This window comes from Caretta caretta, chromosome 1 (genome assembly GCF_965140235.1).
Source record: "Caretta caretta isolate rCarCar2 chromosome 1, rCarCar1.hap1, whole genome shotgun sequence".
NCBI lineage: Eukaryota > Metazoa > Chordata > Testudines > Cheloniidae > Caretta > Caretta caretta.
Genome location: NC_134206.1, coordinates 307,799,845 through 307,823,996, shown reverse-complemented (window position 1 = coordinate 307,823,996; position 24,152 = coordinate 307,799,845). Strand labels below are relative to the sequence as shown.

General features: G+C 40.5%; 1 protein-coding gene across 1 annotated transcript in view; it reads right to left on the bottom strand.

Moving 5' to 3' along the window:
- Nucleotides 1–22,544, bottom strand: part of CFTR (CF transmembrane conductance regulator) — a 145,073-nt gene extending 122,529 nt beyond the window's left edge. The window contains exons 1-3 of the mRNA XM_048848868.2: nt 22,408–22,544; nt 9,239–9,349; nt 7,141–7,252 (exon numbers count right to left, since the gene is read on the bottom strand). Of these exons, the coding sequence (XP_048704825.2) occupies nt 7,141–7,252; nt 9,239–9,349; nt 22,408–22,460 (276 nt within the window). The 5' untranslated portion in view covers nt 22,461–22,544. The remainder of the gene's footprint in view (nt 1–7,140; nt 7,253–9,238; nt 9,350–22,407) is intronic.
- Between the last annotated feature and the right edge of the window lie 1,608 nt (nt 22,545–24,152).

Here is a 24,152-nt window from a genome sequence, read left to right as displayed (position 1 = left end):
CTGGAGCTCAGTTGTAACTCAGGGTTTTCAGTGATAAATAGGTCAGGACTTTCCCCTTTGATTTTTCTTTTCCTCTCCACACTCTTTAAATTATTTATGGTTAGCAAGACAACAGCATTACTAACTGCTTTTACATCATGTGCTACAATCTCATCAGAACAGAAAAGTTAGTTGACTGTTTCAACACAGGAAATGAAAATGTATACCCGGAATAGATCACCTGTGTTAAGTACTACCTTTGCCAGATTAAATATAATTGTGTCAACACAAATACTGTAAACTTGAGTCCTGGTTTGACAAAGACAATAGTGTTCTTAGTAGGCAAAGGAGGAGTGTTTACAAAACACACTCAGACACAGACACACAACATTAGACAGCTGTGTTAAGACCATCTGCATCTGTGAGCAGCAAACCACAACTTCATACATCTCATAAAAATGCGAAACAAGGACATGGGCAGTGCTTTCAAGGACATGGGCGTTGCTTTGTTTCATGTTCCCTGAGATTCCCAGGTAAATTTTATACATCTGTCTTAAGTAGCATGTACTCTGGTATTTACAATTTATTCCATTTATGCATCAGTGGAAATACCATGCTCTGTGACTGTGTTTGTTGTGTATATAGAGACATCAAATATGTTTTCAGCTAATTGAAGCAAGGTGATTTACAGGTTTACAGGAATATACAAAGAATAATGACTGGCAACGTGCCACCTTATTTGCTAGATCATGTTGGCAGAGAGATCATATATGCGAGAGACTGATATTTAATACACACACAGAAAGGCAAATCTGGGTATTTTTCATATTGTTCTGTCCTGTAATTCTGACAAGTTAACAGCTAACAAATATTAATATAACTTTAAGCTAACTAGAATGTCTTGCCTACCTGGTATGAGATATGTGTGCCTGTGTGGGAGGCAATAGGACTATTTAAGAGAATATTCACCTGCTGAGCCACTCTGAATTCTGCAGACATTAATTATAGAAATGTAGTGCTAGAGGCAACCTGGATATTTCATCAAGTCCAGCCTGCTAAAGTTTAGGCAGGGCCAAGTAAACCTAGACCATCTCTGACAGGTGTTTATGCAAAATCTTCTTAAAAGCCTCCAATGATGGGGATTCCACAACCTTCCTTGGAAGCCTATTCCAGAACTTCACTCCCCTTATAGTTAAAAGCTTTTCCCAATATCTGAATTAAACTTCCCTTCCTGCCGATTAAGCCAATGCTTTCTTGTCCTACCTTCAGTGGACATGGAGAATAATTGATCATGAGCCTCTTTATGACAGCCCTTAGCATATTTGTAGACTGTCACCTCAGTCTTCTTTTCTCAAGAACAAACATGCCTTGTGTTTTTAACCTTTCCTCATAATCAGGTTTTCTAAACTTATGATTTTTCTTGCTCTCTTCTGGATTTTCTCCAATCTGTCCACATCTTTCCTAAAGTGTGGCACCCAGAACTGGACACAATACTCCAGCAGAGGCCTCACCAGTGTTGAATAAAACAGGGCAATTACCCTACAACACTCTTACTCATACACCCCAGAATGATATTCGCCTTTTTTGCAACAGCATCACATTGTTGACTCATATTCAATTTGTGATCCTTTTGAGCAGTACTATTGCCGAGCCAGTTATTCCCCATTTTGAAGTTGTGTTTTTGCTTTCTCCTTCCTCATGAAGTACTTTGCCCTTATCTTTACTGAATGTCATTGAGTTGAATTCAGACCATTTCTCCAATTTTTCAAGGTCATTTTGAATTCTAATCCTGTCCTCCAACGTGCTTGCAATCCCTCCCTGCTTGGTGTCATTGCAAATTTTATAAGCATACTCTCCGCTCCATTATCCAAGTCATTAATTAAAATATTGAATAGTATTGAACCCAAGACTGACCCCTGGGCACACACTAGATACCCCCTCCCAGTTTGACAGTGAACAATTGAGAACTACTTTTTGAGTATGGTCTTTCAACAAGTTGTGCACAAGTTGTGTAGTAATTTAACCTTTTTAGTGAAGACTGAAGCAAAATAGGCATTGAACACCTCAACCTTCTTGAGTAGCACCCAACCCCGTTTTTGCATGTGTCCATAGAGTAGCTCAGCAGTGGACATGTAAATGGTCAGTTCTAAAATTACACAACAGGAGAATTTCAGGGATATTCATTCTGTTACCTAAATTTAAACTCCTATAGTGTAAATGACAGCAGTAAAAATTACCCAGGTATGGCTATATTGATTTATATTGCACCAAAGTGCATTAGAGGTTAAAAAACTCAAACAAGTACTTTGAGAGCAAGGAGGGGGAAAGTTAAAACTGTTTCTGCATTTGTGATACAGTTAATTTGCCTGAATTGACACTAACCAATACACAGTTACGCAAGTATGCTTGAAAGAGAGTATTGTACAGATGTATTACAACTATGCTCACAACTAAGTGGTTAACTGGCTAGTAAATTGCTTGCAAGAAGTGTGTTTTTTTTTCTTTAAAGAGACATCTAATGGTTGAGGAATATAGATGTTTAGGGCAGCAGGGAAGCAGATACACAGAACAAACCATGAACAGTTTGATGTGCCTAACACAACAATTTATGAAAGTGAATTATAGCATGCTAGGATACCAGAATGCAAGTGTCTGCCCTTCAGTAACATCATTACCTAAGGTGCATGAGGTGAGAGAGAGAGAGAAATTACTAGATCTACTGAGAGCAGAGCTGTGGTGCTGGTTGCAACAGGTGCTATACGAATAGCAGGAATTCAAAAGGAAAGCAAGGTTAAAACCCATATTCATTTTTGTTTTGTTTTTACAAAGCCTGAAGTCCTCACTCCGACTCCAGTGGGAATTGTGTTCATGAGACTCAAAATCTGGCCCTATTCCAATGCTCCAATTGTCAGCCTTCATTTTTCAGCAATCACTTTAAAAAGTATCCTTTAGAAACTAGCAAGCTGATAGAGGCCAATCCATTTAATATTTTGAACATTGTTTTTGTATAGTGTTAACTTTTTAAACACAATGTTGTGCGGAATACAGAACTCTAATATGCTGGAGCAGCCAGTGTCAGTTTATACTATTTTCTTGTTGTTAATTTCCTTATGCAGAAAAAGTTAGGGCCAGAACCTTAGACTGAATATTTGGCTGTAGGTGTGATTTCCCTTGTTTTTGTGAGTTTGAGCCAGACTCTTACAGAGTCATTGCTACACACTAGCAAACCTTGAACTATATGCATGTTATAAAGGACTCATTGAACTGTCAGTTTTTCTGCATTTCCGTTCCCCATCATTGCTGATTACAAGATATTTTTTATAAACAGAGATTTCTCTTTCCTAATCAGTCTTCAAAGCTAATTCTTCTGCCATTGAATGATATTACAGTCCAGTGTTTGTGACACAAAAAAGGTTTCCCTGTTAATGAATTATGAGGACACAAAGAGGGATGGATTAAGGTTAACTGGCTCCCATAATACCCACCCAAAAACCCTCAAAGATTCCGGATTTAAAGATAGGGCAGGGATTAATGGGCTTTCTTCATTCCCACTCCTAACTCTTCCTCGCTGCCTGAAAAGCTAATAGTATGTTAGGAACGGGACAAATAAGTCACCAAAAGTCATAATGCCACTATATAAATGCATGGTACACCTTGAAAACTGTGTGCAGTTCTGGTTGCCCCATCTCAAAAATGATATATAAGAATTGGAAAAGGTTCAGAAAAGGGCAACAAATATGACTGGGGCATAGAACAGCTTCCACATGAGGAGAGATTTAAAAGACTGGGACTGTTCAACTTGGAGAACAGATGACTGGGGGGGATATAATAGATGTCTATAAAATCATTAATGGTGTGAAGAAAGTGAATAAGGAAGTGCTATTTACCCATTCTCATAACACAAGAACTGAGGTCACCTTATGAAATTAATAGGCAGCAGGTTTAAAACAAGCAAAAGGAAGTATTTCTTCACACAACACACAGTGAACCTCTGGAACTCTTTGCCAGAGGATGTTGTGAAGGCCAAGACTATAACTGGGTTCAAAAACTAGATGCATTCATTTGGCTATTAGCCAAAATGGTCAGGGATGCAACCCCAAGCTGTGGGTGTCCCTAAGCCTCTGCATGCCAGATGCTGTCTCTGGATGACAGGGGATGGATCACTTCATAATTGCCCTGTTTGGCATTGCCACTGTCAGAAGACAGGATAATGGACTAGCTGGACAATTGTTCTGACCCAGTATGGCTATTCTTACGTTCTTTTGAACCTGTCTGCTCCCCTCCTTTTGCACAGCCCAAAATCAGCCCCCTCTTCACCTCTAAAGGAGTTGATGGGTAGAAGTATCCGAGGCAATATCTCTTGAGAAGCTGATAAAATTCCATTAGGGCATTTGGGTATTAAAGATTTTGTTGTGGGAATATGTGAAATGAGATTGGTGTGGATGTTAATCTTGTCTGGATTGGTGATTTCCTTGATTTTTAGTGATTATACACAGAGGAAATGCATTTGAGGAACCTGTTCTCAAAGATGCTTGATTAATTTTCTGTGGGAATACCACCCCACACACATACCCAGACAACTCTGAATAGCAACCAAAGTGAAGCAGAAGCCAATGCAGGCTATCAAGCACAGATACACTATACCCTCCAAGTAGATGAGTAGTCACAATCTGCACTAGCTGAATTTCTCAATAGCCCCAAGTAAGCCAGAGTAAAACCATCAAATCTACAGATAAAAACGTAAGAGAAAACTGTAATAAGGCGTGAATCCAAGAGAAATGTGTGCAACGTCAGCAAAGAAATGAGTTGTCCTGCTGAATGACACCAGGCCTGAATTTGTGTGTGTCTGTGTACACATGCACATTCAACAAAAACATGTGTACTTTGGTTTCTTTTAGTATAGTGGCACTGAACAGCACATTTTAAAAAACTATTAACTTGCAGTACAATGGCTCCCTTATTTTTGTTCCTCCTCTTTTTCACTTCCATTTCATCAGCACAATTTTCCTTCTAAAGTAGGTTATGTTTCTTTTCCTCAAACCCTTGCCTTTTCCAGTGCACATTTCCCTCAGACTAGCTTCTCTTTCTCCTTCCTTCAATGTCCTATTCTCTCCTTCATGTCCTCATCTTCATTATTATTATATATTTGTATATTACAGGAGCACCTTCTCCAGTCAAGAATCTGGGTCCCACTGTGCTACGCACTGGATAGCTACACAACAAAGAAGATGCTCCCTGTCCCAGAGAGCTCACAGTCTAATTTAGTATTTGCCTGTCTGTACATACAAAGAGAGAGGGAGAATTGGTTGAATCCTCAGTACCTATTTTCCTGCTTTGCAAAGCAAAAGAGTCAGAAAGCTACCTTAAAGGGATAACCAAGGGGAAACAGAAGAGTATTCTGGTGGTGTACAACTTCTGAGGGCAGCTCTAAACTTCCCCTGAATGGAGGATAGGACAGGACAGGTAAAGAGGAAGCAGAATACATACCTCTCCAACCAGATTCTTGCTGGGTAGCTTCTGGCTGCAGGCAGTGTAATTTAGAGGAGCCCTGAGGCGGTTCTAAATTATGCCAGGCAACCAGGGACTATTTCAGATACTAGACAGCTGAAAGGTGGCTTACGAGCCACCCTTCCCTGACACCTTTCCTCATCTGTGCATCTGAGGATTGAGCCCAATATCTCTGTCTATCCAGAAATTGTGTCTGTCTGTCGATAGCTAGGAAAACAGAGACTTTTTGTGTATGCAGTTAGAGAATTTTGATAAATCTGGTTTAAAAATGAAAAAGGACCCTTTAAACTCTTACATTGTTAACCTGAAAACTCCATAGAAGTGATTATTCAGCATCAAGTCTTTTATTTTAAAAATGTAATCCAATGTCACAGAGTTCTTAAAATACTAAACTACACATGGCTGATGTGAATGGTCCCAAATATCCATTCAGTGCTGTTGTGCCTAAGAAGGGTTACCCTTAACTTATAAGAACATATGTAGTTGGTTCCACATTTTTTTTTCCTTTTTAAAAAAGGTGGTGGTTATTGAATAGTTTTTTAAAAGGAAGCGCTAGGATTAACCAATAGAGGTAGGTACGCAACACTTAGTTTTGGGGGGTGGTTTTTCAGATAAAACAGAATGCGAAGTTTTACAACTTCTCGTTTCTTCATTATATTGTCCTTCTAGACTTCCTGACTCTATTTTTTGTCTAATGATGCCCAGAGCTACAGTCAATCTGCTGTATGAAATACCACTGTTTTTATGGACAAATTTATATTGTAATAAATATGCACACATGGCCTCAGAGCTTGTTAGCTGTAATGATGTCAATCAAGATTTGTCTACAAAACTACTGAAAAAGATTTGTTATTTAGACTTGTCATTCTAAGAATTAAAAGGAAGGAAATGACACATAATGTAAAGAGCTTCTATCACTCCTACATTCATGTAATTGGAAGCCATTATCTAGAACATCTCACCATTATACACATCCTTTGGGCCAAATATTGCTCTCTGATGCACCAGCAGACATACAAGAGAAACTCCAATGATGCCAATAGAATCATTCCACATTCACACCCGTGTAACAGAAAGAACATTACTCTTTTTCTTTCAACAGGGTAATGAGACTATTGCAACATCAGCAATAAACCTATTGCATTTGTTTGATCACAGCGCTACCGTGACCTTAGCCACAATACACCATAAAACAAACAATCAGTTTTACACAATCTGTTGGTAAAAATCCACAGTCTAAAGTGAAATTAAGATAAAATGCTGATTATATGAATTAAACTCCCTTTGATGTAAATGGGAGATGCCCATGCAGATCACTGGTAGCATGCAATAATTTATTTCATATTGATAAGAATATCTTACAGCATTTAATTCCAAAGGACGTTGAAGAACTTTACTACTTTATAGACTAGATGTTAAAACCAGGGTCCTGATACATTTTGGGGGTTCAAGGCACGAACAGCCAATTGTGAAACTCCACAAGCTATGTATACTCTGCCTCCCCAGTATCTGTAGCATCTGTACCCTTGTAATTTTTACACGCAACGTCACAGAGAAGAAAATGTAGTTATTAGAATGATTCCTCAGTAATTTAGCAATCACCAGGATAGCTACCAACATTCAGAGTTTACTCAAAACAAGAACAAATCTTACCCCTAAATATAACAATATTCCATAAAACATAAATTTCCAGAAAAAGCACCGTCGAAGAGCGTTAATAAGTTTAGGTTTTTTCTTTGAAGTCGCCAGCTCCCTGTCCCATTGTCTGAAAAGGAACCAAAAAACAAGACCATTAAGTTGTGTGAGCAAATATGTGAGTCTACAGCTCTAACATAGTTCAATTCACTCAAGTATATCCAAGGAGATTTAGCTAAGGTGGCTGATGAAACAAAGCCTTGCAGAGACCCCAAAGTTCTGGCCCTCATTGACTTGTTAGCACAACAAAAGTTCAAATCTAGTTCACCCACATATTTGGCAGATTTATATACTCAGCCATACATCACCCTGCAGGGAGTTAATTCATTAAAAGGTCAGGTTGTATGTTTTAAAGAAACCTGCTGTACTTCTTAAGACCAATACACAAATAATAGGCAAATAAAAGTTTTGGAGCTCCTCCAGTTCCTAGCAAGAAGAAAACAAAGAGAAGCTATTCTAAAATGTGACTTTTTAAAAATGGACTGCATTGGTTTTTGTCAGCACTGAAGAGATTTTTAGATGGTAGCCTCCTAGTGTATAGTATATCTTCCGTCAGAAGCAAAGAGACAAGTTTACTATTTATACAAATTTATTTGATAATTGTAAATTAATACTTTTAATTTTGGCAAATAAAGATAACTTGCATTCAAATAGAAAGATTAAGGAATTGCACACTTCCTGTATAAATTGTACCTTGTATCAATATTTATTAAGCATCACCAGAGTGCTCAGTACAGTACCAAATGGCAAAGGACAGTGACTAGTGATTTTGGGTGCCCAATTAAAGACATCTTAAAGGGGTCTGATTTTCAGCAGGCAGATGCTCAGCACTGTTATTTTTGAAAATGGAGCCCCCTGAATTTTAATCTAAATGGACAGACTTAGCAATGCATAGCCAATCTGTCCTGGATGACAGCAAAAGATAAAATGGATCTTTAAAAAAAAAAAGTATGTGCAAGAGCTAGTAAATTAATTAGTCACAGATCAATGGAAGTTAGGAGCCTCCCTTAGAGAACCTGAACCTTAAAGCCCTACTTTAGCTTCTCATTTAGGACCCATTTCTGCAAGCATCCCACAGGTGAAACTGATTCCAGGGCCAGCACAAGGCCTATACACTACTTAAGGATTGTGTGGCTCTTATTTTGAGTGAGGCTTTTTGCAGGCCCTCTATATGTGGGTGAATTTCACTCAATGCACAAACTCCCATTTGACTCAATAGGGATTCCATGGGTGGAGGACCTCTAGCACAGGCCACCTGGGTGTGTTAACACTGGTAGGCTTGGCATGAAGAGTACATTTTAAAAAGGCATTTCAACAAAGAGAAGGTGGTTGTCTTTTATGCTACCGGTGGGAAGGGATTTTCAAGGGTAAGTCAAAGCATGCAAGAGAGCATTAAGATGAGAATGGGAGAAGAATACAAAGAGCAGTAAGGCACTGTCAGAGTAAAGAAATGGGAGCAGAGATGTAGGCCCGGGTGAAGTAATGCAAAGGCCTTGCAAGAAAGAATGAGATGCCTGAACAGGATACAGGAAGTCAGTAGATTTTTAGCTGTGGTAGTGAGTGGAGGAGGGCAAGGTGGTAATCAGGAAGGCCAGGGCAGAGGAGGCTGCCTAAGAGAAATAAGGAAACAACCAGCATTTTAGCCCTGGAGACATAAAGGAAAGGATGGAATTTTTTTCAATGGTATAGAACAAAAAAACAATAAGATTTGGTGATGACCTGGATATGCTACGAGGAAGAAATTAGGGGGTGTTGAACTGACACTGAGTTTGAAAGTCTGGTGACGGACACGAAGTGACCCATTTTTTGGAAGCTACTACATAGCTTCAAAATTTTCTGAACTGAGCCATATTCCATTTACTGTCTGAAATCTGACGAGAGCTTAAAAACATCTGAAAACTCTATTGTTCCAGTGTTTCTGGTGTCAAGTTTCAATAGATTAATTAAGTGAACTAAGCTGATAGATACCTCCACCATTTCTAGCTCACTCTTCCAGACCTAGTTACTGCCTTCCACATCATGAGATAATGCTAACAAAATACATACTTTGTCATACCTTTCCAATTTTTCAGAAAGATTATCTGCAGAATCCGCAGAAGGGATTTGATATATGTCTGACAGTTCCAGACGTTGTCTGTAACCCTTCTTCAAAATTGGTTTTGTCCATCTAAGCAGAAAGAGAATAATAATAACTATCAGTTTCCAAGGTTAATTCTGGAGTTGGTTTAGCTATTAAAGCACAATCCAGCATCGCATAGATAAGTCACCATACAACATATTATATAATAAACTATGAAACTATATTGTATTTACCAAGAATGATGTAGCTACTGAAAACATCTTATAGATAGATGGATAGATAGATGACATTAACAAACAGATTCAGAGTTCTTACATTTGACCATTTGGGTCAAGATCCGCCAGGCTCTCTTACATACAAACTCTCATACTCAATAGGAGTTAACTGAGTAGAGGATTGGGCCCTTTGTGTTATATTTCCAATAATTTATAGTTATCCATTATCATGACTATTAAATCACAAATTAATATTACATTAGTGATAGATGCTATATTCATATAAGCAAGGAAATTCTACATTACAGCATTAATTTTATGCAGAGCAGCTTGCATTGCATGTTACACAAGACCTTTTGAAGGCCTCTAAGTATAATGGGTGTGCTGAAGATATTTTTCATCCCTAACTTCCATTTATTTTTGTCATTATAAAGTTAATACAGAACTTAAAGAGCACATTCTTAGTGCAATGGACAGGTTTAACATTAATGAGGCTGTATTACTAATGGAAGTTGCAATGCGAAATATCCATGCTTTCAGGGAATAACTTTGGGAAACAATTTTTGGACACAATCAGCTTGAGAATGATTTGGGAACTCATCTTACTGCATCAATGGCAGTTGCAACATTTCCATTGACTTCAAACAGAGCAGGAGGAGGCCCTTGCTGATCCATAGGGGAAATTCTCTATAAACCCTTGTCTGATCTATTCAGTATCTGAAATGCCTGCTACTCATTACATGTTCTAGAACACTATTCCCAAGAAATCCTGTTCATAATTTTATGTCGTCATCTATTAATAAGGTCATCTGAAGACACACAAGTAAAACAAAATACAATTAGCAAATTAATTTACGATTTACTAAAAGTGATGGTATATTTTACAGATACCCAAGGTTACATGCAAAATATGCTTGGCTATCATTGTTAACTATTATACATTTTCTCCAAAATAATTTCATAGCTAATGCAAAAGAAACAGATTGTGAATGATCACTGTGTATGTGTATAAATGTGTGTGTTGCATAGACAAACATATGACTTAGGAATGAGATAAAAATTGTCATCTAACAAATGTAGATTTCAAAATAGTTACCATCTAAGAGCAAAAGACCTGCATAATTTATTGCCGAGAAAAGACAGTCTGTAACTAAGGGTCAAACAAAACTTCAGGCAAAGAATAAGGGATGTTTTAAAGTGGTCACTTAGAGTTGCTTATTGGAGGTGAGTCTTAGTGTAGGTTTAACTGTGTGTTTGTGTACGTGTACATTATATTAAAAAAATGGACCAGATTCTCAGCTACACTAAGGCCCCATTACATTGGCAGCATAAAGGGGCCCTAAAGTGGGTGTAAATATAATACAGAACAGTGTACAAGGGCCTTAGCAAAAATGAGAGCCAGGGTCATAATGCACGCGTGTATGTGACTGTATGAAAGAACATGTGTATACACAATCTAATTTATCATTTTAAAAGGTAATTAATCATATGAAACATAAATCAATAATCCTAGCTATTCAGTACATAAAGCACTTGGGGAAATTAAATATTTCCCAAGTGGACATCTATATCTAGCTTAAACACCACAAAGAGAATGTGCTTTCAGTAATAAAGAGATTGTCTTTCATTGCTGCAACCACAGAAATGTACAGTTCCAGATAAATTGTTTGGTCTCAGCTCAGTCCTTAACTGCAGTTTACATGAAAAGGCAGACACTATTCATAGGTCACAGGAAAGCCAACTGTCAGACTCTGTTCTGAAGAGCCATAGGGAAAAGTATATGTGTTCGTGAACTTTTTGCTACTGGAGTCAGAGGTCGAGGACTTCAGAAATTGATATCTAATTCATTTTAATATCTTCTGTACTTAAAATAAATCATAATTTCATTAACTGATGAGCCTGTGTGGTCATTACAAATGATGAGTTAGATCATGAACAGGATGGTAGAAAGGAATAGACGCTGTTGATATTGTACATGGGTTATACAAACACTACTAATCCCTTGTCCTTCGGAAACAAAAACACTTACGCATTTGTTTCATAAAAGAAACTGTTGTACATTCAGAAAATCTGGCAATCATAAATGAATGTAAGTGAGGGTCCATTAAATAGCTACTGTAGCTAATGCAAGTAAGCTGAGAGAGCTCCTAAGAGACCCCTTAATGCCAAAAGTACTGTAAAAAGAAAAGGAGTACTTGTGGCACCTTAGAGACTAACCAATTTATTTGTACTGTACTAAAGCTCCACGCCTCGGATTGACTTTGATGAGTACCCTCAGGCTAAGGTCTTGTACAATGGGCTTGAAAACTGTAATAAGCAAACCCTACCTTACCTATCCTGAGACAAGGAGGAAAATGATTTACAGTTTCAAAGCCCGTATATATTGGGAAAACAATCTCCACTGCATTGTTTCTTTTCATACCTTTTCCTTTATTTGCATTTTTTATTGGAATTGAACTGGGCAGTTTGCCACAGACTGAAGAAACAAAATTGATTGTAGTTGGAGTGAGCAGAGTGACGGTTATAGAAAAATAGCATGATATAACATAGGTCTACTGTATCCATGAAAATGTGGCTTGAGTTGCTGATCAACTACAATTCTCCCTCATCCTTAATGGTGTGTATTTCACCCACCCAAATTAACTTGTAAGCACCTAGGACCTTCCTTAAAGACGAGTTTGATTCAACCCGTGGGCATAAGTGGAATCCCCACCCATTGGAGCAGCTGCACCCAAGCTGGATTCACCTTATGAGCAGGCAAAGTAGTGCTACCATCACCTTCCTCCAGGGTCCCACTGTGGGGGGCGTCTCTCAACAGCAACCAAAATTGTATAAGACTCTGGTGGTGGAAGCAGCACAAGGACATGCTGGCTCAGGGCTGGTCCACATTTGAAATTTAGATCAACATAGCTGCATCACTCAGGGGTGTGAAAAATCCATACCGCTGAACACTGTAGCTATATCGACCTAATCCCAGGTCGAGACGCAGCTTCTGTCAGTCTACTTACTGTTGCTTGGGGATGTGGTGTTCCTACAGGGGTTGAAAAGCCTCAGGCTGTCTCGACACTACAGGGTTATGCCACTTAGCTACAGAGCTGTAGCTATGCCGGTATAACCCCCATAGTGTAGCACCCTATGGCCTCGGTGCTTCTCCTGGGTGCTCTGGCCCTGCCCCCTCCCCAGCCAGCTCTGTCCAATTTCTGGGCTGTATCAACTCATGTCAGGCTGCTGCGCATAGTGGTGTTAAGACACAGCTTGCAATGATGCTTGTCCCTTGAGGTGGGCTTTCAAAAACTCCTTCGGTTTTGCTGTCAGGAAGCAAATCCTGCTTGTATGTATTTTATAAAGCACTATGCACATCCATAAGTAACCCACAATAATAATAGTTTGGGGGGGCAGATTCACCAGGACACTCTGACTTTTTTGCACTGGTCTGGTGATGCTATGTGGCGATAAACCTAATTTAGCTAGCCAGTTAAGCCAGTTTTATAGATGGTTTGCAACGCCAAAGTAGCACAATGGAGCCAGAGTGGCCCTTAATTTGTGAGATACCAACGGCCCTTAATTTGTGAGTTACCAACATTAATTCCTAATTTCTGGTTCTCATTTCTGTTGTGAGTGAGAAATAATTTATGAAACAAAGAAAGCAAGGAGGAAGGGAAACAGATTGGCCTTAAAGCATTATACAGTATCAGCAAATGCCACCGGATTACTGGCTGGCATTTAATGAACTCTTTCACAGAGAAACCTGTCATGCTGTCAGAGTCTTGCAACTAACTAGGGATGTTATTATGGGCACATATACATGAAACCCAGCTGGAGACAAGTTTCAAGGGTGAACTGTAGGTAAGAAAAAAAGAAGGAAAACAAGTTCCACCTCTTTTATTGACAGCCTGGTAACAAAATACACACCATAAGGATACAAGACACAAGGATACCATGTATGTGACACATTGTTTTAACTTTGCTTTTGTTTGTTTTCTAACTAACCTTTTTCTTTAATATTCCCTCCCTTTAGCACTCTACAATGCATCTCTTATTGTAGCTATTTGCTCTTCTAGTTTGCTCAACCTTATTCCATATGAGAAAATTCAAACCTATTGGATGAACTTCTCTGTCCTGCTAGAGAGTACTACCTTGTCTCTATTAGCTGATGCTGTCTTCTCAACAGGGCCAAATCCTGGCCCTTCTTAAAGCTGCTTCCTACCCCTTGGAAGTCACAAGAAGCCTCAATGTTGGTTTAACCAGCAATATGAGTTTTCCCCCAGCATAGAGGAACCCCTGGCATGGACAAAACATATCTGGCCCTCTCCCTCCCCCTGTCCTGATGTAGACATGCAGGTGTAGAAGCAGGCATGGTCAAAGAACTACTTTGCTCCAGCCAAATTGTGGAAACTCAGCTGCGGCCCCTGCTGCAAGGTGTGCAGAGAAGCTGCCCTGGGGGCAGACCTGGGGGAATTCTGGCTTACTCTGACTCGATTTCAACAGGTGCTGTGTACACTACCACACACTTGGTCAGCTCTATTGACTGATGCAAAGGAGATTCTGGCTCCGCTGTCATCCCTTTGAGATAGCTGGCAAAACTTTCAGTTGGGAGCTGACTGGACAGCTGAGACCAAGTAACCAACACACAATTCTGAACTCCCACATGCCAGCAACAGACCAGAGTGCATGGACAGGTTGGACTGACCCAAAGCACAGAGGGGATTGCACTGGCATGGGGCAGAGAGTCTGCATGTGTTTAGCTATGCAAGGGGGTTGGGGGCAGGGGGAGATGTATGCTGTAAGAAGGGCAAGGGAATCTGCGTAACCCTTGCTAAAGATCCTTGACCTAGGGGCGTTCCTGGCTTTCCCAGGGTTAGATAAAAGTGGTGTTCTATTGTTAAGTGTGGTGCTTATTCCGGGAGTTGACTCTGGTCTCCCTGGGAAGGAAGGCTGATGTTCGTGAAGAGGCCTATGGCTGAGACCTGGGATCCTTTCCCCAACCCTGGGAGCTCCACTACCTGACATATGAAAGACTTTGTGCTTGAATCAACATGGCTGTTAGAGGGAAGTGCATATGTCACACTCACTTTACATCTGTGATGGCAGCTTCATTCCAGTGTGAAATTTAACCCTCAGGAGATGGCAGGCAGTGCATGGCCAGGAGAGGACAGCTTTAAAACATGGCTGGAAATCCATCAGAGCACAACTGATGGATTCAGTGCACCCACAGTGCAACAATTTGTCCCCAGCCAGCACCACCACTTCCTGGAAATGCATTGGGCAGTCTCAGGTCCCCCAGATGCATGGGGTTGCAGGTGTCTTGTTTTGTTTCATTCCTCCTTTCTGTGAGCTTTCCACCACAATGGGACCAATGCTCTGCATATTTCTCTGGCTGAATCAAACCTCTAACATTATTCTCCACTTACCATAATTTAAAAACATTCTATATGAAATCAGATGTTAGGATAGAAAATGCTTATACAATATGTTGCATTAATTTTGTATGGCTGTGATATATTTCTTTGCAGCTCTGAAGGGGCAGGATTTAAATATAAGAAAAAATTGAACAAATATTCTGAACATTATATTTATTGCTTCAAAGAGCTGGAGGTAAATGTGGATCTTATTAATCTGTATGCTTTCTTTGCAGGTCACTAAAACTGAAGAATTAAATTTCTCTCTTAACGAACATTTGTGTTTGCTGTCAAGTGTTATTTAACATGGAAAACATGTAGCTGCAATGCCATTGACTATGCCACTAACTGTGAATAGCACTGTCTGTAGAATAATCAGTGTTCTCTTGAAATCCCAGGGTCCCAATAGCTAATCTTAATGAGAATTACTCAATGGAAAATCTTTGACAAGATTTACATTTTTATTACCATTTTCAAAAATGTGACGTTTATTCTGGCTATTGTCCAGGATTCCCCACTGAGTAATGTGATCTAGAAGTGGCTTTGGGGATCCTGCCTTTTTAGCAGAATTTTGATTTTTCCTTTGCATAGTGCTTTTTACAGCTAGTAAGATGGTCAATGCCACTTCAGGTTTTTGAGGTATTATAACTATGAAGCCCAGTCTATATGTGAAAACCAAAATAGGGCACATTCTAGGAACAAAGATACACATGTGGTGTGCCATATAAGGGTAAAAGATATTAAATGTATTAAAGTCTGTCATTATTTGATCTGGATAGGCAAATGTGAAGCTTGTCATAAGCAACAGAGATACATCCATTGAACTTTCAATTACAGAGTGGATCCATGAAATAACACGAGTCTATTAGTTGTAAACAGGGCTAGCAATAATATTTAGTTGCTAAAGCACGTAGCAATGGAAAAGCTGGCCCAAGAAAAGTCTCTTTTATTTTTAGATATTAATTAATTCTGCATCAATGAACTAACCTCACTTCACTCTGTCCTTTCACTAGGAAATATGTCTTGGACCCCTAAATAACTGTCCCTTTAAAAACAAAACAAAGTAACTAACTATTTGTTTCAATGTTATTTTAAATATATTGTTAAAGTATTAGGTTAGTTTTCTAAAATTATTTGCAATAGTTCAGTAGTAAGATATCTTTAGATTTTAAAACTAACTTTCGAAAAATCTGTTGAGTTCTGCATAAGTCAGAAGATGAACAATAGCAATAAAATGACTAGAAATGTTGTATAGGTCAGTAAGGGCCAAATCTTGTTTCTATTATTCACAGAAATAGTCTCAATGACTTCAGTAGGAGGCCTCGTGTGACTAAGGTGAGCAAGATTTGATCCTGAATCTTTTATCTATCAGTACTGGAATCAGAATTAATTATTAGATCTACAATAATGGTCTTTCTACTGGTAGACTAAAATATCTGCTCAGTTTTCAACAATTAAGAAAGAGGACCTGGACAGCTAAGAGGTGAAACCAACAGCTTTGCAAATTTAGGACAACCACGAGTAGTGTGAAATCATTTGGCAAATGATTGCACAGTTTGCAAATACAATCACTTTGCTAGTCTCAAGTTTGTTCATTATAGCCTGGCCATTACGTGTCTTGGCAGAGACCTCAAAATATCCATTCTTTCGAATATCCCCCAGCAAGAACATTTTGCCACTAAAACCATGAGTTTCCCTCGGTTTGACACAGTCATTGTCTATCTAAGCCTTTATGGGCACATTACGTACTGAGGTCCAGTGTAGTTTTCACATGCTATTCAAAAAGCTGTGGAATAAAAGCATTTCATCAGACAGAAAGTTTCCAAACCTATAGTTTATTCCAGCATCACTGACTTATTTGTGAACAGAACTAAATATCTTATTGAACAATTGACAGGGGGTGTACTGGGATTAATGAAGAAATAAACATCCACGGGTAAATTGACATCTTCTCAAGTTCTTCTCTCATGCAAGAGAAATTACTATTCCCATTGAAGTGAAAATATGTCAAACATTTAGGTATTCAAGGGAGTGAGCATTCCTATATGTATCTTTTGTATGGAACTTGGTTGTAATAGCTTGTTTCAGGTACATTCTGAATTAACTTTCCCACACATGAAGCATGATTTGGTGGTTGAAGTACTGGACTAGGACTCAGGAGGTCCGGATTCATTTCCCGCTCTACCACAGCCTACCTGTGTGATGTTGGGCAAATCACTTAATCTCTCTGTGCCTCAGTTACCCATCTGTAAAATGAGAATAATAATACTTCCTTTTCCCCACACTTTGCCTGTGTTGTCTATTTACACTGTAAGCTCTTCAAGGTGGAGACTGTATCTTACTACGTCTTTGTACAGTGCCTAGCACAAGAGGTCCTTGATCTTTATTAGAGGCTACTATAATACTATAATACAAATAATAAGATGGTTTTCATCATCAATTATTATTTATTAAAAAAAAACTTCAAGGATTCACCTGCATTGCCCTCCTTCCTAACAAAATAGAATAAGTGTAAAAAAATGGATAAGTTCTTAAATATTTAAAATATTTACTTTGGTTTAAATGTACATACACATTACAAGTTTTTGTCCTATCACAGAGCCAAGAGCCTTTGGGCAGCTTTCAGAAAACTCACACACATGTTGATTTGAGCAGGTGTGTTTTGGATGGATGAAATGGCTATAGGAAGAGGGTCCATTAGTTGCTGTGGTGCAATTGGTTAGTACTTTTGGCTGTTAACTGGAAGATTGGTGTTTCAGACTTACCCAGGGATGGACTTTAAACATGTTAGCAGAGGGAGGATTGCACTGGGATTGAAATGACAGGATTTGTAATATGGAGATCAGACTGCTAGTACAGGTTATGCCACGGATTTCCTCTTCTACACTGGAGTCAACTCTTGCACCCAAATTTTTAAAAGTGGACTCAAATTTTGAATGCCCATCCTCAAAACCTTAGGGACTGATTTTCAGAGATGCTCAACACTCACAACAGTCACCGACTTCAATCAGATTTCTGAGTGCTCAGCACCTTTGAAAGTCAGGCCTTATATGCCAAAAGTTGGACACCAAAAAACGGATGTGTCCAAAGCTAGTGGCCACTTCTGCAAATGTGGGAATTAATCTCTATATATCATTTATCTCAGCTCCAAAATAATGATACTTATTATGTTTATATAAATATAATATTTTCCAATTCCATGGGGATATGGTGACAACTAATGAATGTATGTAAAGTACTTTGAGATCCTTGGATGGAAGGTGCTGTCAATGTGCAAAGGGGGCATTTGCTTAACTTCACACACTAAGTAGTCCTCATGAAGACAATGGGACTACTTTGCATAAGGCTACATCTACATTGAAAATTAAGATGTAATTCTGGTGCAAGTAGGCATGCCCATACTAGCTTTGATCTAACTGGCAGTGCAGGCTGGTCAACACAGCAGATGCCCATTTGCTAGCCTGCACCAGGTTTCATGCTGACACATCTTCATTGCTGCTGTTTCCCATGCTAGCTAAATTAAAGCTGGAATGGGTATGCTTACTTGCACTACAATTACACCTTAATTTGTGGTGTAGACATATCCTAAGTCTTTCCTGGATCAGGGTCTATTTTTTTGAGTCAAGGTCAGAAGGAACCACTGATGATCATCTAGTCTGACCTCCTGTATAACATCGGCCATAGAACTTCCTCAAAATAATCCCTAGAGCAGATTTTTTAGAAAAACATCCAGTCTTGATTTAGAAATTGTCAGTGCTGGGAGAATCCACTATCACCCTTGCTAAGTTGTTCCAATGGTTAATTACTCTGAATGTTAAAAAATTACACCTTATTTACAGTCTGAATTTGTCTAGATGAAACGTTTCCAAAGCATGGACTAGTGTCTTGTCAAGAGGGGTAGAAAGGAAGAAATGCATTCTGGACCTATGATAGAGACAGTAGCAGCACAATTATAACTTGTGTAAATCATAAACTCATAGGACTGGAAGGGACCATGAGAGGTCATTTAGTCCCGTCCCCTGCACTCATGGCAGGACTAAGTATTATCTAGACCATTCCTGACAGGTGTTTGTCTAACTTGCTCTTAAAAATCTCCAATAATAGAGATTCCACAACCTCCCTAGGCAATTTATTCCAGTGCTTAACCACACTGATAGTTAGGAATTTTTTCCTAATGTCCAGCCTAAACCTCCCTTGTTGCAATTTAAGCCCATTGCTTCTTGTCCTATCCTCAGAGGTTAAGAAGAACAATTCTTCTCCCTCTACCTCGTATCTTTTACATACTTCAAAACTGTTATCATGTCCCCCCTCAGTCTTCTCTTTTCAAGACTAAACATACCCAATTTTTTCAATCTTCCCTCATAGGTCATGTTCTCTAGACCTTTAATCATTTTTGTTGTTCTTCTCTGGACTCTCTCCAATTTGTCCACATCCTTCCTGAAATGTGACACCCAAGACTGGACACAATACTCCAGTTGAGGCCTAATCAGCGTGGAGAAGAGCAGAAGAATTACTTCTCATGTCTTGCTTACAATACTCCTGCTAATATATCCCAGAATGATGTTTACTTTTTCTGCAACACTGTTACCTCATATTTAGCTTGTGGTCCACTAAGACCCTCAACTCCCTTTCTCAAAAAGAAAAGGAGTACTTGTGTGTGGCACCTTAGAGACTAACAAATTGCATCTGATGAAGTGAGCTGTAGCTCACGAAAGCTTATGCTCTAATAAATTCGTTAGTCTCTAAGGTGCCACAAGTACTCCTTTTCTTTTTGTGAATACAGACTAACACGGCTGCTACTCTAAATCCCTTTCTGTAATACTCCTTCCTAGGCAGTCATTTCCCATTTTGTGTGTGTGCAACTGATTGTTCCTTCCTAAATGGAGAAATTTGCATTTGTCCTTATTGAATTTCATCCTATTACTTCACACCATTTCTCCAGTTTGTCCAGATCATTTTGAATTTTAGTCCTATCCTACAAAGCACTTGCAACCCCTCTCAGCTTGGTACCATCTGCAAACTTTATAAGTGTACTCTCTATGCCATTATCTAAATCATTGATAAAGATATTGAACAGAACTGGACCCAGAACTGATCCCTGTGGGACCCCACTCATTATGCCCTTCCAGCATAATATGGAATGTTTTCCACATAAATTGTTTTCCTAGTAAAAGTTGTTACTTATCTTGTTTACTTTTCATTTCTTCAGTATGAAAAAAATGTAATTTCCTAAACCAAAACCTGCTTATTTATTCACAGTTATAAATGTTTCAGAAAAATAGCTAATTTTTAAATTATGAACTTTTATAGTCTATACTGACCAAACCTCTCCCTCTCTCTTTCTCTTTTTGCAAGCCTGGATCATTTTCTTGAATAGTCATACAAAAAGAGGTTATTCCCTTGTTAAGAGTCCATATGTGACACTGCTCCTTTATAAAACTTGTTATTGTCTGAACTTTTTTTAGGGCAGGGATTGGAAACATTTTTAAGGAAAATGTACAAATACAGTAGTGAATTGTATCTATCTTAACTACATTAGCTACAAACTAAGATTCAAATTCCACACTTAGCTATGCTCACATAACTCCCAAACAGGACACATGCATCTAAGCAAAGAATCTGGCCATAGGTTTGTAAAAAGTAATCTATTATTTAACGTTTCATATGCTGTCATCAGATAGCTGAGAACTACTATGATGAATGATATGTTTATCACTGAGAATCTCCTGGTGGATATCTTCTCTGCAAATTTTGCCACAATTTCAAATGGCCCTATAGTGAGTGACCTTCAGTCTATTACATTACATCCAGATTGGCATTTAACAAATACACAGCTATGAAAGAAGCAGAACCCAGTAGACACTGTTTTAAGTGAAGATTTCTTAAACTACATGAAGATAGATTATGGGACAATATTAAATAATTGTTGTTTGTAGGAAAAGTAACTTTTTCTTCTAAATCACTTTATAACAAAGGAAGGATTGAATCCCTGATTTTATTTCAGTTGCTCTGTTCATGCTACACTAGAACATTAGCACTTGAAAGCACCACACCTGGTCCATGGGATAGCACTTAAGCCGCATGCTTAAAGTTAAGCACATTCTTAAGTGCTTTCTAAATGAGGCTGCTTTCTTGAACTGGGGCTGCTCTTGTTATGCAGATACAATTACATACCAAAATGAAATTCTACAGTTTTAGAAAAACTCAACCAAATCCAACTTTTTATCACTTTATGGGATGAACCAGTTTTTTGAGTCTACAAGTGTCTACCTAATGCGATACAAGAATATTGTTCTGGTTTTGTAAAGTTCATCACACATAGTATTTCTTAAATTTTGTTCACTTCTTATAACTTGACAGTTTTACTTGTTACTCCCAAAAAGCATGTTAAAAGAGGCATAGTTATCCTGAAATCTAGTCATTTTAAAACCTAAAAGTTGTCTGAGGTACTACACCTGCCAGAGTTCCCCTTCTATTCATAATCACATTTTCGATTTTATAAACGGATTTTCTCACCCCTATTGCTGCATGTAGGACTCACACAAACAACCAGGGAAACTAGCCAGCTGCGTGAAATTGGGTGTACCCAGCATGCTCTCAGATGCCCAAAATTGGGGAAATATAGAGAAGGATTTTTGTCTTTCTAATCTCTCTCTAGTATAATATCAGGTGTTGCTTGTAACAGCTCCAGGTTAAAGGTTTTCAAATTTGTGATTTCTATGTTGTCCCACTGTGTGTGGTGGGGGAAAGGGACGAAAGAGGATCCCTTGTACACACAAAAAGAAGAAAAAAGGGACCAGGAACTTTCGCCCCCATAGGACACGTCTCAGTCTGAAGAGAGACGGTGTCTATTGAAGTGAGCTGTAGCTCACGAAAGCTTATGCTCAAATAAATTGGTTAGTCTCTAAGGTGCCACAAGTATTCCTTTTCTTTTTGCGAATACAGACTAACACGGCTGTTACTCTGAAAGGTGTCTATTAAGGTGTCCCTAATATCACTTTTAAAAAAAACGTGCTTGCAAAGCAAATTTCCCCCGAAGTTCTCACACCTTGGAGTGAAGTTTACAACAGCCAGGCTCGGAAGTAGAGCAATTTACCAAAGGTTGCGCAGATAATCTACTATAAAGTAATTTACCCAGTATGGGTGTGATCATTCATGACACTAAGAGGTTTCAGCCGCCCCGCGTGTTCAAAACGCTGGCACAAGGTGGCAGGGAAGACCACGGCGCGCAGATCCTCCTGGAATAAACCGGGCGAGCGCAGCCCGCTTTGCAAAACATTTCGGGGCTAATGGGTGTAAGGCAACGTGCCCAGACAAGACGAGCGCTGAGGGTCCCGGGCTCCAGGCAGGGGCAGCCCTGCGCTCGCGCCCAGTCACTTCCCGCTGCCCGTCCCCCGGGGCCCTCCAAGGCGCGCGACTGACACAGCCAGGAGGCTGAAGGTGCAGAGCCCCGGGGAACCCAGCCAAGCCACACCTCGCATGCCGCCGCCCGCTGCAGGGTCCTTCCCCGCGCCCCAGCCCCGGCTCTTACCTGAAGAAAAGTTTGGAGAAGATGTTGGCCTTCTCCAGCGGGGACTGCTGCATGGTGCCCGGGCTGCCTGCCGGGCGGGCGGCGCTAGGCGCAGGGAGCTGCAGCGGCGCGAGCTAATCGCTAAGCTCTCCCGCGGCCGCTCCGCTCCTGCGGCTCCCCCACCTTATGTACCCTGCCCGCGCTGATGTCATTGCCTCCCTCCTTCCCCTGCCCCTCTCCCCGCCTCTGCTGTGCCCACGGGGCCTGCCCTCCTACCCCGTCCCCCGCGCCCCGCTGGCCTCGCCCCTCGGGAGCAGTCCCCGCGGATCCGGCACCAAAGGAATCTGCTGATGCGGGAGACACCCGCCTGGTTCTGCCACCCAGCCGGCTGCTGGGCCCCCCGACCCCGAGTTCTCAGGGCAACGCGAGGAGCCCCGCAACCCCCCCGCCCCCCGGGTGCCGTCTCGCTGCGTCTCGGGCTTTGGGGGAGGAATAGCGACGCCTCTCGGACCTACTCGCCCCACACTTGTGCTTCGGGCTGTATCAAGCAGGGTGGGCTCCAGAGCCCCTTGGGGTCGGTCTCTTCCAGGTAACCCCCCACCCCTAGCAGTTTGCTAAGAGCCCCCGCTCCTTAGCTCCAAACTTATTCTTCCTTCTGCTGGGAAAGTCCCCCCCCCCCCCGTCCCCGCCCTTAGCGCTTTCTGGATTGTGCCCCGGGGTCTTATTCCCTGCCCCCTGGGTTGCAGTCTTTGCCTGGTACTGCGTAACACTGCTCACTCCAGAGCTGTGATCCCAGGTATTACTACACCCCATCCCCACCCCTAGCCGTGCTGCGAACTCAAATGCCAAGCACAACACATCACCGCCCGAAAAGAACTGGCAGGGGTTCACCGGGACACCTGCTATCGAGCCAGTTTCAGTCACAGTCAGCAAATCCTCTTGAACAGTTTATGGAGAGAAACGGAGACTCCCACTTTAAAATGCAAGACTTGGCCTGTAAAGCTGGTTTCCTCAGAAGAAAAGGTAAACTCGGGTATCTCGAGGAAATCCGGCGCTCTTGCCTCAGCCTTTATAAAGTGCTCAGTACACCTTGTGTTAAATCCTGGAACGCTATTGTGAAAAGTGTTAAGCACACATTGATAATGGAATGGAGCAGATTAAGAGCAAAGTAGGCTTTTTAAGCTGAGATTTTTTTTATCATCTCCAGGTCTTTGGCAAATTTGTTTACTGTGAAACTACCTGATTCATTTCTGTTTGATATGAATGCAAATGTGAATACTTACTAATAAGGATACTGTCATGGGGTGTGCAGACCCCAGGCTGTCTTGGCCAGTAAAGGGTTACTAGGATTGGGAAACTGCCTGCCTGCTCAGCTGGGGCTGATTGGGGACTCACAACAGCTGCAGAGATAAAAGGATGTAGAACAGAAGGGTGGGATGGCACCTAAAGAAGCTGAAGGGCTATGGTGAGCCGGAGCCTTCAGCAACAGGCTGGTGAGATACTGCCCAGGAAAATGGACCCTCTGGAGGCTGGGACCAAAGGGGTAACTGAGGAACATCTTGAAGGACAGGCATGCTAGGTAGGCAAGGGGAGCATGAAGGGGTTGGGAGAGCTTGATGCTGACCACTTTGTTATAAGAACGGCTATACTGGGTCAGACCAAAGGTCTCTCTAGCCCAGTAATCTGTCTTCCAACAGTGACTGATGTTGGATACTTCAGAGGGAATGAACGGAACTTGGCAATTACTGAGTGATCCATCCCTTGCC